Consider the following 13,083-nt stretch of genomic DNA (forward strand, 5'->3'; position numbering starts at 1 on the left):
ACATTGGACTATGTTCCAGATACTACAGAGTACTGCAAGATAAATCTACCATGCTGCCATTTCACCAAAGCTAGAAATGCATCTGGAACAATGAAATGGATTCTCCAACAACAGCTGAGTGCAGCTAAAAGCTGCTGAATCCATTTTTGTCAACCCCAAGCTGTAAGAAAATTTTCTAGCCCCAAATCTGAGTTATTATGGAAATCAAAATTTATAGAAAACTCTGTCCTAGAAGGGGAAAAAAAAAAAAAAAAAAAGGTCCAAAATGTTTAAGAACAGTTTCTCATTCAAATATTGTTCAATAACATATTCAGGTAGTAAAATGAACCAAAACCTCTTTAAATTTATTTCTGAAAATATTATTACAGCAAGTTAATTTCTTACTTTATTCTGACCCAATACCACCCACTTCTAGTCTCAGACATATTCTTGTGACTACAATCCACTTATCTGCAACTATATTTGCATTACATATGAACAACCATAGACAGGACTGCTTATGGACAGGCAGGATACTCTCTCATGAAATGGCAAAAAAAAAAAAAAAAAAAAAATAATCAGCACCAGAGGAACTCATCTCTGGTCATTTAAATTTTATGATATTATAATTTACAAACAGCAGTAGCTGTAAGAGCTCCTAAAACTAATGTGAATGTTGATCTACAGGGAAAAAGGAACTTCATTTTTTCATATCCTCATTTTTAAAGCCTGACATGGAGAGCAAAGCAATAACAACATGCATAACACCGCATTCTCCTGTTTATTTCTGCTCACTACCTTGATCAAGTAGCTCAGAGACTTCAAAGAATATGAGATCACATAAAAATTAAGCTCTACAGATGTGAATCAAAAAGCAACATTATGGTTTCAAGTCTCCCTTTAAATATCATTAGTTTGTATTCTATTGGATTTTCCAATATAGGAATATTGGATATTCCTACTCTGAATGAATTTTTATTTTACTTCTTTCTGCACCATTGTACAAGTTGTCATACACTGTAGTACTGTTGTAGTAGCTGAGTTCAGTGATGGTGAATGATAGACACAGTGTGAGAATGCACAATGTGAACAAGCAATAAGAAAATGGTGAGAAATTGCCTTATTACCTTTGGCTGCAACCTACACTAGTATTTCATGAACTTCAACCACACCTTGCCTTTTTTACTTAAGCTTCTTTCTTAAGGCCTACTGCATTTAGCTGTTTAAAACATAACATAGTAGGGTTTCGAGTTATTCTTCCCTTTAAAAAAAATTCCTCAGGCCATTAAATGATACTAATGTTAACTGCAATCACAAAATTCTGAACTTTTCAGCCTGAGTCATTTTAATGTTTGTACATCAGAGCTGTTCAGAGCAGCTACAGGGCATCGCCAGCTGAGGAACAACTATCATTACTTTAAGTTCAAACTGAAAAATAGCCTTGCAGCAGCATTTAACCTTTTTCCAAAACAACAGACAAACTGAAACCGGGAAGTCAGTTTTAATTAGTTAGCTCTTTGCATTAACTTTCTTAGCAGACGCTGAAATTTGCTGTTAAAGGTTCTTTTGGACTGTTTCAGAAGGCAAATCTAACAAAGACAACAGTTCAGAAAGATGACCCATCTTTCTTAAGTTATAAGAAAAATCATTAATGAAACTATAACTCTTACCAATTAAAGAATTTCAATGGAGGTTATGTTACTATATGTACAATAGAAAGCATCCCTTCAGATGGGATCCCAACATTCATTATTTATTAATTGGTCAGCTGGGGAGGAAATATCATTTTTATTGCACTGTGTCGAAATAGTGTTCCTTTTGTGCTAGGCACTGACCATCAGCAGGCTGTATGTTATAGAGAATGGTGCCAGCAGACCATTACAAGAAGAAAGCACTGAACTGAAACAAAATGAAACAAAATAATGAGTTACTTGGCACCTTTAAGTCTGCCTTGGAGATATATCACATAGAATAGATTATTACTTTAAGGTTTGCTTTACAAAGCTTCTGCAGGGATCCACTAGGCTTAAGATTCCCAAGTAAATAACCAAAGGAGGAGGTATCTTATGTTAGCATCTGTAAGTGGGAAGGCTTGAGGCTGAGTTTCCCACATACACATCATTCCTCTCAATGGAACAGGCTGGGAATTTGGACATGATACATTAACGGTAAGTACACCTACTTCTCAACCATGAGGGCTGAGGCCACTATCCACTTACTGACATACACTTCTGTTTGGACAAATAGGTACATTCACAGGTTTTCAAATCCTGTGGTGACATAGGAATAAATCTTGGGACTTCAGGTTAGAAACTACCTCAAATAAAATCCCTTATTTTTTCACCAGCCATTATGGGCAAGAGGCAGGCTCTCACCTGCAGGAAAAGTACTAGTTTATCAGGGACAATACTGTTCTCCAAGATACTACGTTACTAATAAGGGGGTTACCTGTTCCAAATCTTTTGCAAACCTGGGTTATTGTTTCTCATAACAAGGAAGAATAGGACCTTTTAACCTCTTTCACATTCTGAGGCCAACTACACTCATTCTTTGTACAGTTTGCATTTATGATATGGTTTATCTTGTTGTCAAACTATGGAAACCTTGTGAGCATTCAACAGAAACCTTATTTATTTTCCCCCAAATTAGCCTTATGTCATTGATGATGAGATGTTGGAGCCTCACCTGCCTCTTCTCTTGACTCTGACTGGAGTAATGACCCTGGAACCAACAGCTGTTAGGAAGGTAAAGGGACTGAGAGGTAAACCTCACTATGATGCCTTTGATAAATAACTTTCACCTTTGTGTCTTTCACATTATTCCCTCAAATATACTTCATCCATGCTGCATCTAGTTTAACACCATCCACCCGAGAAGGGAAACTTAATGGAAAAGCAGTACACCACCTCAGTCCCAGTGTGCAAATATTAATTGTCTTTACTGTCTAATCTACATTGACGTTCAAACTGCAACGTCCTCCTGAGTTGGTTATATTTAAATAATACTGAAAAATACCAAATACTTACTTAAATATTTTAATACATATTGAAAAATGCAAATATATATAAGCTGAATGGCTCTTCCAGAGTTAGAATTTTATTTTATTATGCAGATATCAGTGAGACAGGCAGGAACTATGAAGGAGCTAGGTCACCTGCAAGTAGAGTGCTGCGAGTGCCTTGCAGAAAGGCGGATGGAAGGGAATCACAGGTTATTTGCCCATGGGACAGGGGAAGAAACAGTAGGAGCTAAGGGTCAAAAAGGCAGAAGAAAAATCTGGTTCATTTATATTGAGAATGGAAATGCTACACGCCGCACTCCCCTTCTGCGTTGACAGAGACATAAATATCTGGTCTGGCCTCAGTCTGGGCCACCTCCTGCTGGCCCGTGCAGAAGCAGAGGCACTAGAGCTGGGAGCTGCACCAGGTCAGACCATTCTCCACCTTTTTTTCCCCCAAAGTGGTGCAGTAAAAGTTCAACTCCACTGCTTTTCCCATCTCTCTCTTCATGGCACTGTAAATATTTCAAATGTGGAATCTGGAATATGCCTAATTTTTAGTTAGTTTATAATTTAGTTAGTAATAAAAACTCCATTATTGTTCATTTTTGAAACTGGTAAAAAGTGGATAGATGTGCCCTCCTGAAGCATATGAAGCTTATGCAAATGGTTCTGTAAATTTCTGTCATAGCTGTTTCATTTTCCACAGCATATTAATCTGTTATAAGGATGGAAGGAGTTCTCCAGGGAGAACTTGAAAAACAGATGAGGTTGCCTTGGTTTTGGTTGTGTTTTTTTAAAATGTATATAACATGGAGTAGACACTAGAGATGTAACAAAAAACTAGTACCTTTCAGGCCTGATTCTAAAATGAAGTGTTTCATTAGCCTTCTCCAACTGCTTCATTCTGGTCTGTTTTTTCAAGAGTATTTACAGAACCATTATTTCATTATTTTTTTTGTTTCCCAAATACGAGGCATGAGCACACAGGGAAGGGAAAATAGTTTCATTTTCTTCTTATGCCAAGAAAAGTAATAAAAATTAGAGAAAAAATAATAATCTAAACTCATCCATGGGTCCTACTATAATCCAGCAGCAAAACAGCTGGTAAGAAAGTATTCTGGAAAGTACTTTTGCTACAATATTAAATTTTAATTAGTATTGCAATGCCACAGAGTCCTGGGGCTTTAACACTGTACCTGATGGACTGTTCAGATGGACTTCAGGTTAATTTATTCATCTTTAAAAAAGACGGACATTAAAGATCCAGCTGTACAAAATTAGCCCTTGCTTCAATGCAATTCTAATCTACTTGTGGTCCCACAGTCTACCTCATATAATTCTTGCAAACCCATTGCTAAAATGTTGCTTTTAAAGCAAGCTACAAATAAACACTTCCAGTAGAATCTCTGTAGCATTACAAGTCCATTTGTTAAAATATATTCTATCTACTTGAGTATCTTTTATTATCATGCAGAACCAGAAAAAAACATTTTGCAATACTTTACAAAAACTGAGAATATCCCTTCCCTAAGAAGGAAAATAAATGCAATTACTCTGAATGCCAAGGGGCTTTTTTTCCAAGCCTGTCTCTCAGATGATAGGCAAATACATAGTTTAGGGAAAACAAATTATAAACGGATGTGAAGAATAATCATCCAACTTCCTAGATTTTACTGGTCACTATCACTTAAATTTATTCCATCATTTCTTTATAATCAGAACACCCTGCCAATTTTGCCCATTCTTTCCAGCTGAGCTGAACCGAGACAACTATGAGTTTCCAGCCCAGTGGTAATGACTCTATCAAAACAGTGGTAATGTGATGTATTCAAGCAGCTGTGCACTAAGCTAAATCTTCACACATAAAAACCAGTGAAGTCCTGCATATATGTTGTCTATAATGAAATAAATTCACTATATCATTCAACTTCAGAATTGATCTATATTATATAGATATACAAAAAAGAGCAAGAAGAAAATTCAAAGCTGAATAACAAACTTTGAATGCTTAATTTTACCTTTAAAACCCTGGGGGAAAAAATCCAAACAAAAAAAGCCAACCACACAAACAAAACAGAAGCAAATGCTTACACAGCAGATAAGGAGCTATCCTTCTTTGGTTTCTTCTTTTCTCGAGCATCACTAAAATCAAGAGCAGCTTTGTCCATTCCTAGTAACTCACTGATCCTGTCACGGCCATAGAATTCACCATATTTATCCATGACCTAAAGTTAGAGGGAATATTCAACAGGATCAGTTGGGTAGACAAGTTGGTTTTTAGCCTGGTTTCTGAAGACAAGAGGTTTAATGTACATGATCTTTTTCATCTGTTTGTTTCCATCTGTCTATCATATCAGCCAGTAATTTTCTGTTTGTTTGGTTTTTTTCTGCTCAATTTCGATCAATTCAATAGAGGCAAGGGGTGGGTGTCAAAGACAAGATGTTTCTACTCATTTAATGAGAACAGGAAGAGGAAAGCAACCCAGCAGAACAAGAACTAAATCAGTATTTTCACTGACAAAAGAAAAATACACTGTGTGTTCACACATAAAGAGATGCTTTAAATATCCTAGCTGTGTGAAAACCTGACTAAAATTAGATTTCTCAAAGACAGTGTTTGACCCTTACTAGTTATTCCATTTAAGAACATAAAATAAAAATAAAATAAAATAAAAACAAACCAACCACATGCCCAAAAAATTTATTCTGTTTATAAAAGTTTTTTAAGTAACCCAAATATCTGGACTGGCCATTTTTGATTTCTTTCAAGGGGAAGTATTTCACATTGAAATAGTTGTGAAAAATGTCCTGACTTATTAACTAGCTTCATTGTATAATTTTATGATCTTATTTTTGTTTAGTTATTAATAAAATTAAAATATAATACACATAGAATATGTAAGAATCAAAAGATCTTGAACAGAGACTTACAGCTAAAAATGATTTTCAGTGAATTCAAACTATCTCTTTCTTATTAAATTGAAATGCTTCACAAGAAACTTTTCTGGAAATGAACATTTTCTTGCTCTCATTCTCACTGAACGCACAGCTCCTTCCTAAATATAATCTCTCTCTTCTCATTTTCAAAAGAATAAGAAACACAAAATTCTGAGTAAGAAGTTTATAACTGAATGACTCCTGCCAGCGAGGTGGTATTTTACCAGCTTTCTATTAAGTAATGCTTTAATTTCTATTGATAATTTTGCAGATCTTTAGAGACAGGCCTTCCTTGTCATGTATCTGAAAGCAATGTTTCATAACTGGGTATCATTCACTAGGCTGGGAATTTAAGTATATTTATATATAAATCTGAATATATGAAAGAGAAAACATTCTTTGCAAAATACTGTATTTGAAGGCACTTCAGTCTGTGCAGAGCAGTTCCTCAGCCAAAGATAAAATATCAAAACCTTCCATGCAACATAAAACCACGCTCCTTTCCTTTTAATAGGAACCTTCCTTGATCTACTACATTTAATTTCTTTCTTGAGTACTCTGTGCAAACTAGTGCCTCCTCTGCTTAGATAGACAGATAGATATATGTATCTAAGAACTTCAAATATGCTAAAAAACCTTTCAACAGCAAAATGAATGCACAACTCAAAGCATTTTTAGACAGGTTGGCCTAAAACTGTTATAACACAGAAGAGCTACTAGTGTTTAAAAAGATATGTTTTCAAAAGCGTGATTCAAGCCTGGCATCAAATGGCGTGAAGAAGGGGGTAGATCTGATCCAGCAACATAAACACCCTCTTTTTCAATTGTGACCAAATACACTAGGAAGATTATTCTTGTTGTAAGCTGTGGTACAAACATAACATTTATTTTCTAAGAGCAAGCTGAGAAAACATTTGACATAACGTTTGTAAGAAATGAACTTCAACAGTCTCTGCTTATAGAGGACTGTTTTTGAGAGAGAGAGACTGTTATGTGATAAAAGCTCATCTGCACACCCATGAAGGACCACCAAGAGAGAACAGCTGGGCAAGAGTCCAAAGAACACCCTGCCCAGCTACAACTAGGCCCCTCACGGGAGCCAGCCGCCCATCAAAGGCCCATCTCTTGAAGCCTAGAGGAGCACAGGGGTGCGACGGCAGGCAGGAACCCAAATTACAGACTCCTGATGCATGGACACGCTGCCTGGTCCTTCCCGGGGCTGTCCCAGGAGAGCCTCAGCCCCAGTGTCCAGGCGTGAAACCCAGTGAGATGAGTCACTGGGAGTAGCTCTCCAGATCACCTTTCCAACTGAGAAACTTAATGCCAAGGGACCTGGGATACATTACGGGATGGTGAAAGGAAGAACATTTGGGGATTCCACAGAACTTATTATTGGATGTTATAGGGAAGAAGCAAAGGTGGGAAATGGGATGGATTTAGGTCATTTGGGGAGGAGCAAATGTGGGAAAACAGAGTGGTAAGGGACAAAAAGGGCCAGATGCTCATCAGTACAGTTGTCTGACTATGCCCTGTGCCTAAACATCTCAATATGTCCTATCTTCTTATCAAATTCCTTTCCAACCCTCTCCTGGGTGAGGGACTCTGGTCTGTGTGCATGGAGATGAATACATAAATACACACAGGCAAAATAAGCTACATAGGTTGCAATATATGTACAAGTGTACAGAGAAATTCTCCACAGCATTTCATGTATGTATTTGGGTTCCTGTTTTACACAACAAGCTGTATGCAGAAAAACTTTGAAATTAAAACTATCCAAACCACACAAAAGTAGTTGTAAGCATAAGGAAAGTGTGTATTTTAAAATGGTAAATATGGAAATCTACACTGAAAGTTATATTTCAAAGAAGGACAGTTCACTTTTCTTCAAACAGGAAAATAAACAAACATTAAAGCTTTATTTTAACTTCATGCATATTTTTAAAAATAAGCCTTACCTTTCTCTTCACAAATTTGTCCCAATAGTTATTTGGAAAAGACCTGAAAAACACAGATAAGATTACATTTTAGATGATCATGAGAAGATGCAGTAGTTACTGAAATGTCACAAAAATTAGATACTGATTTTGTTTCTTAGAGGCTCTCTGTTGCTATAGCCAGCTAGTCATTTGTGAAGTCACCGGAATGGAAATTGCCAAATGGCATTCAGCCTACCACGTTAATGTAGCTGGGAACGAGTGGCAGAGTCGATGCCTGCAGACAGGGTTCTAAAGCAGCTGGAGCTCACAGTCCCACCAGGCAGAGAGTTGGGACTTTAAATATATTCCTAAAGGAGAGCCTTCAAGAGACACTAAAAGGATGCAAAGCACAGTTCACTCTTGAACTGACAGCAATACACAATCATCAGTGTGCTTGCCAAAAGAAATTTATTGCAATTTTTTTTTTTTCTTTTATGGAACAGAAATAATTTTAAAACAAAGACCTGGGAATGAATAATTTAAAAAGTAATACTAAACATTAGCATAACAGGTGTCTGAAATATTATGTATACCCTTGCTAGAAGTATATCCCTGACAATTGTTTATCTCAGACAAGCTGGATAATCGACCATATAGCTGTGGAGATTGAAGAACAATTACTTGCAAAGCTACAGAGACAGAATAGGTAAAAACTCACTGTGTGTTGATTACGAGTCTATCCCACTGTCCCTTAATATCATCTTCTGATGGCTGTTCAGTTATATACAGCCCATCAAATTCCAATTTTCTTGCCACTTCCTTTTCTCTCTTAAAAATAACCAGTGGAACCTGCAGGTGAAAACAATACCAGGAATTATTTAAAATGCACCGACATGTTTGCAAATTTTTAAGAAAAGCTGGTTGTTATAAAAATTAAGTATGAAAACTGAACAGAGCAAAAATAGTATTTAAAAAACCATAAAGACTTGACAATTACCCAGAACACTGCAAAGTTATAGGAGTTTAAGGACCAGGTCATTCAAAATCATATAACTACAGTGTGCCACGCAGTTGTAAAAAGACGGCCAAAAAACCCTGAAAAGGGATCCTTCAAATAAAAATAGTTCTTCAGTGCTATGGACCTGTTAGAGTTAGTCAAGTGAAAATAATTTTTAAAAGCTTAGAAATTCTGGTTGCAAAACATTAATTTGGGATCACACTTTTGGATTGCATGTTGATACGCAGAGCTGTTAGAGGTTGCCTTTCACTTGCTAAAAAAAATTCTTGAGGTTTCACAGCAGGAAGCACAAGTAGTTTCACAGTAGAGAGCAAAGAAAGGCTGGAAGCAGTAAAAAGAAAAATCCTTAAATCGCATCCACATTCTATATACTTGTGCTCTGTAGTTCTTTGCCAGCAGGTGACACAGCTTACCTACAACTCATCAGCTGGATAACATTCTGAGAAGGCAGATGTAACTAGTGGACCCAGCGGAATGGATTTTTCTTGGAAATCTGTTACCAACAAAGGTAACCCCTGCTCTTTCCTTATTTTGCAGGTCCCCAGAATTCACCCACCCTGCATTACCTACCTTGACTGTATTACTAGTCAAGGCTGGACGTAAGTATAGTGAAATAATAGTAATAAAAAGTAGATTACTCAAGCAACATGGTTATTGCATTAGATACAGTAACAATAGTTCCTATCTTATTTTCAGACAACTAATTGGAAAAAAAAAAAAGTGGATTTCATGCAGAGTAATCTTCAGAAGCAAATACCTCATACATAGACCTGCAATTCTGAAGATTTTTAATTTTGAAAGCAGTATATCTCCAAAGAAAGACAGAAACCATATTTGGTCTTTTCTTCAGGGTTTCAGAATTGGAAAGAAGGCGGTTCATTAAAGAAAATAATGATGATAATGTCTTTCCCTTCTAGTCAGAGAATAAATGTAGTATAAATAAAGAATGTGGGAAAGTAGTATAAAAAGTCATAGTGTGAAAAAAAAAAAAAAAAAAAGATATGAGGACATCTCAAAAGCCAGAAATCTAAGCTTTCCTGCTGCATGCCAACCAGTGACACAGGAAAACATGTTTTAGTATTTATTGACCTGCAGAGACACTTAAGGTAGATATGAATATCAACCACTTAATGCATAGTATGACCATTTGCGTCAACTACAAATGCAGATTGTGTCTTTTTTAGCATAGAAAAAATATTATCTATTAAAAGAGGAAAAGAAAAATATCAAGGACCACATAAAAAACTTTGATAAAGACATTTTAAAGAAAAAGGAGTAGCCACACTGGGTCATAGCAAAGATCCATTTAATTTCGTACTATCTTGCACTTTGACCTATAGGGTTTGCCCCAGGAAGAGTGTAAAAATGGGGGAAGTACATCCCAGATATGCTTCTCCCAGCTCAAGAGATTTATGGCATTGGATCTTCCTAAGCCAGAAGCAGCATTTTGCCAGTAACGGTGGCATCGTTATTTCTTATATCCCTAACAGAGACCTTCTGCAAGGTATTCCTTTAAAAGATGCTTAAGTTCCTGCCAAAGCACTACCACCAGCTTATGAGATGTAGGCGTTGCCTAGAGCCACACCATGTGGTAGCGGTAGCCCACAACGCCTTCATGCTTTTCGGACAAGCCAGCTGACCAGTAATGCAGACACTGTCACCTAAGGTCCCTCTGGCCATGTGTACACAGCTTGCCTGTGACAGTCACAAGCAGTTTCTGATACAGGTTACTGCTGTAATTGGCTGACACGGCAACGGTGCAAATGCTGTAGCAGCACAGCAAGCCAGGCTCAGACCTGTAACTTCCTGAATTCCCACGTCACCTAATACACGTCTGTGTAGGCTACACTAAACAACAGAGTGTTTCTTTACACAGTCCTTCAACCTGCTTTAGCAACGTTGCTATGACTTTGTTCCAGTCTATACTACTGCATGGATAAAGAAGTACAAAGCTAGAAGGAAAAACAGTGTTCTGTTTTTCTTACTTTCAAACAGTAATACCCTATGATGCAGAAGAATGAGATGACTGTGTGTAAGATGGCCAAAATCCGCAGTGTGGGCTCCATGTAGCCACTGCTTTCTTCCAGGACGTAATGCACTGCAATGACCCTCTGGTTGTCAATCTCCAGGCTGTTCATCTTGGTACTTTCCCCAACAGATACCACAGGAACTTCCTTTTCTTCTGTCACAGCAGATGTGGACACCTGTTTAAATCACTTAATCTTAATATTGCAGCAGTTTTCCTTTGACAGGAGCCTTACGCTACTACAAGCTAAGTAGTATAATGGAAAACAATGATACCAAGGACAATATCATTATGAGGAAAGAATGTTTTGCATAAAAATGCCCACAGAGAATACCTCACAAAGACCCTTTCACCTTGTGACACCAATCTGTGATAGAGTGCATTTTCTTCCCCCCACCCTCCCGCTCTCTTTCTATGGAAGCAAATTCGGGCCATGCAGAATTTTATCACCTCAAATCCAAGAAAGGGCACAGCCCTCTCGGAAGAAACCCAGGCAACTCCTGACATTCCCACACGTAGTCTTTATCAGCAGGGCTGTGCCAGAAAGTGATTCGAGTCTGAAGACCCAAATAGAGCTGAATACTAGAAGTCTTGACAATGCTTAGTGATATTCTAGGCAGTTTGAGATGAGGTGACTTCTCCTTGCTGCACATACCTCCTCAGAGCATGAGAAAACATCTCAGCTGACATGTATTAGTTTAAGTTGCCAGTGAAGGCTGCACTTGTCTGAGGCACTGAACTGTGAAATAGAGCATCTGAGGCACGGGTATGCCTTTCAGGCTGCTGCTTCTGTCGCAACACAGAACTTTGTGAATAGGTATTTGTGTACTGGAAGTCTATTACTACTTCACACAAACACTTGAGCTCTCGCTGTGTTAGATTTCTGAAGTGGCAGTATGAAGCAGGTATTGAATCTGCTAGGCTAAGCAGTTTTACCATAGTATATTGTCTACAAAACCTGAATGTTACTTGAAAAGTAACATTTTGACAAGTTTACCTTATAGAAAAGCAGGATGAAGTTGATGGCAAAAGCAACAAACAATGCCAACATCCTCATATTGTAAAAGTTTCGTGCAAAATAATTCTGAAAATAGAAACAGAACATAAATACACTTTGCCTAATAATGGTACCACAACAGTTACTACGTTGTTGCATGGGACTTGCTTCATTTGTTTCCCCTATGTAGAATTATAAATAGAAAATTAAAAAAAAATCAAACATTTTGATTTTGATGTACAAATTCTCTCCTACTCCATATGTGCAATAATGGATAAAGGACCTTTTTCTTCCCTCCATGCAGAAAAGGATGAAGAATTTCTAAATTGCCTCTTACATCTTTTTCATTATCCTCTCAATACACTTAGAGACAACACAGAGACAACATAATGTAATATTAATGCACTAGTAATACAGAAATCTCCATCTTCCCTGTTTCAATAATCTTGCATATGGGAAATTGTTTTACCAAGAAACAAAAATGTCTGCACATGTTTATTTTAGATCTTTTTCCATCCCAAAATCAATTGCATTTTTACCAGAACAGCAGAAAGTTCATCTGTGACCTAAGTACCATGAATACAAAGCTTCTCTCACATTATGATGCTATCAAAAGGATTGCAGAAATGTACCTTTTCCCTTCCTGATGAGTCACAAACCTTTCTAGCACACATTTTGAATGCTCTAATTCTGACGGGGGAATTCTTCCATATTTTCAGCCCTAACCAGAGATGACTATTAGTGAATTATTAAATAAGACTATTAGAAAAAAAAAATTAAGTGAAATTTGCATGACTGGTACATGATTAGCCTTAAAAAATGAATGAGTTTAAAACCAAAAGCTGAACAGTTAATTCCTTATTAAAACCGTGAGAGCAGTTTTGTAGTTTTGCTGCTACTCATGTTAGAAGTAGGCTGGCCCTAAACAATCGTATATATTAGATATACAGCAGAAGTGTATTTCTTTTTGCTTTGCATTTCACACCAGCTTCACAGAATATTCATGGAATCTCCTAGATAACAAAAGCATGGATTTAAAATGGTTCTACAGCAAACTCGGGGATATCATATTTTACTGAGATACTCTCAGATACAGTTACACTATTTTAATTTGTCTTATTTTCCACAGGTTTTGAGAAGTTTCTCAAATAATAACTTGCTATTTCACAAAAAAATCTGTAGCTTCTTTTCCTATGAATTTTAGGC

At 37.0% G+C, this 13,083-nt stretch overlaps 1 protein-coding gene across 4 annotated transcripts in view; it reads right to left on the reverse strand.

Moving 5' to 3' along the window:
• Positions 1–13,083, reverse strand: part of RYR2 (ryanodine receptor 2) — a 434,719-nt gene that overhangs the window by 16,366 nt on the left and 405,270 nt on the right. For all 4 annotated transcript variants that reach the window (XM_055811085.1, XM_055811083.1, XM_055811084.1 and 1 more), the window contains 5 exons: positions 11,878–11,964; positions 10,840–11,058; positions 8,555–8,685; positions 7,876–7,918; positions 5,072–5,205 (listed from right to left, as the gene is read on the reverse strand). In XM_055811085.1, coding sequence (XP_055667060.1) covers positions 5,072–5,205; positions 7,876–7,918; positions 8,555–8,685; positions 10,840–11,058; positions 11,878–11,964 — 614 coding nt within the window. The remainder of the gene's footprint in view (positions 1–5,071; positions 5,206–7,875; positions 7,919–8,554; positions 8,686–10,839; positions 11,059–11,877; positions 11,965–13,083) is intronic.

The sequence above is a fragment of the Falco peregrinus genome, chromosome 7, assembly GCF_023634155.1.
Source record: "Falco peregrinus isolate bFalPer1 chromosome 7, bFalPer1.pri, whole genome shotgun sequence".
Lineage (NCBI taxonomy): Eukaryota > Metazoa > Chordata > Aves > Falconiformes > Falconidae > Falco > Falco peregrinus.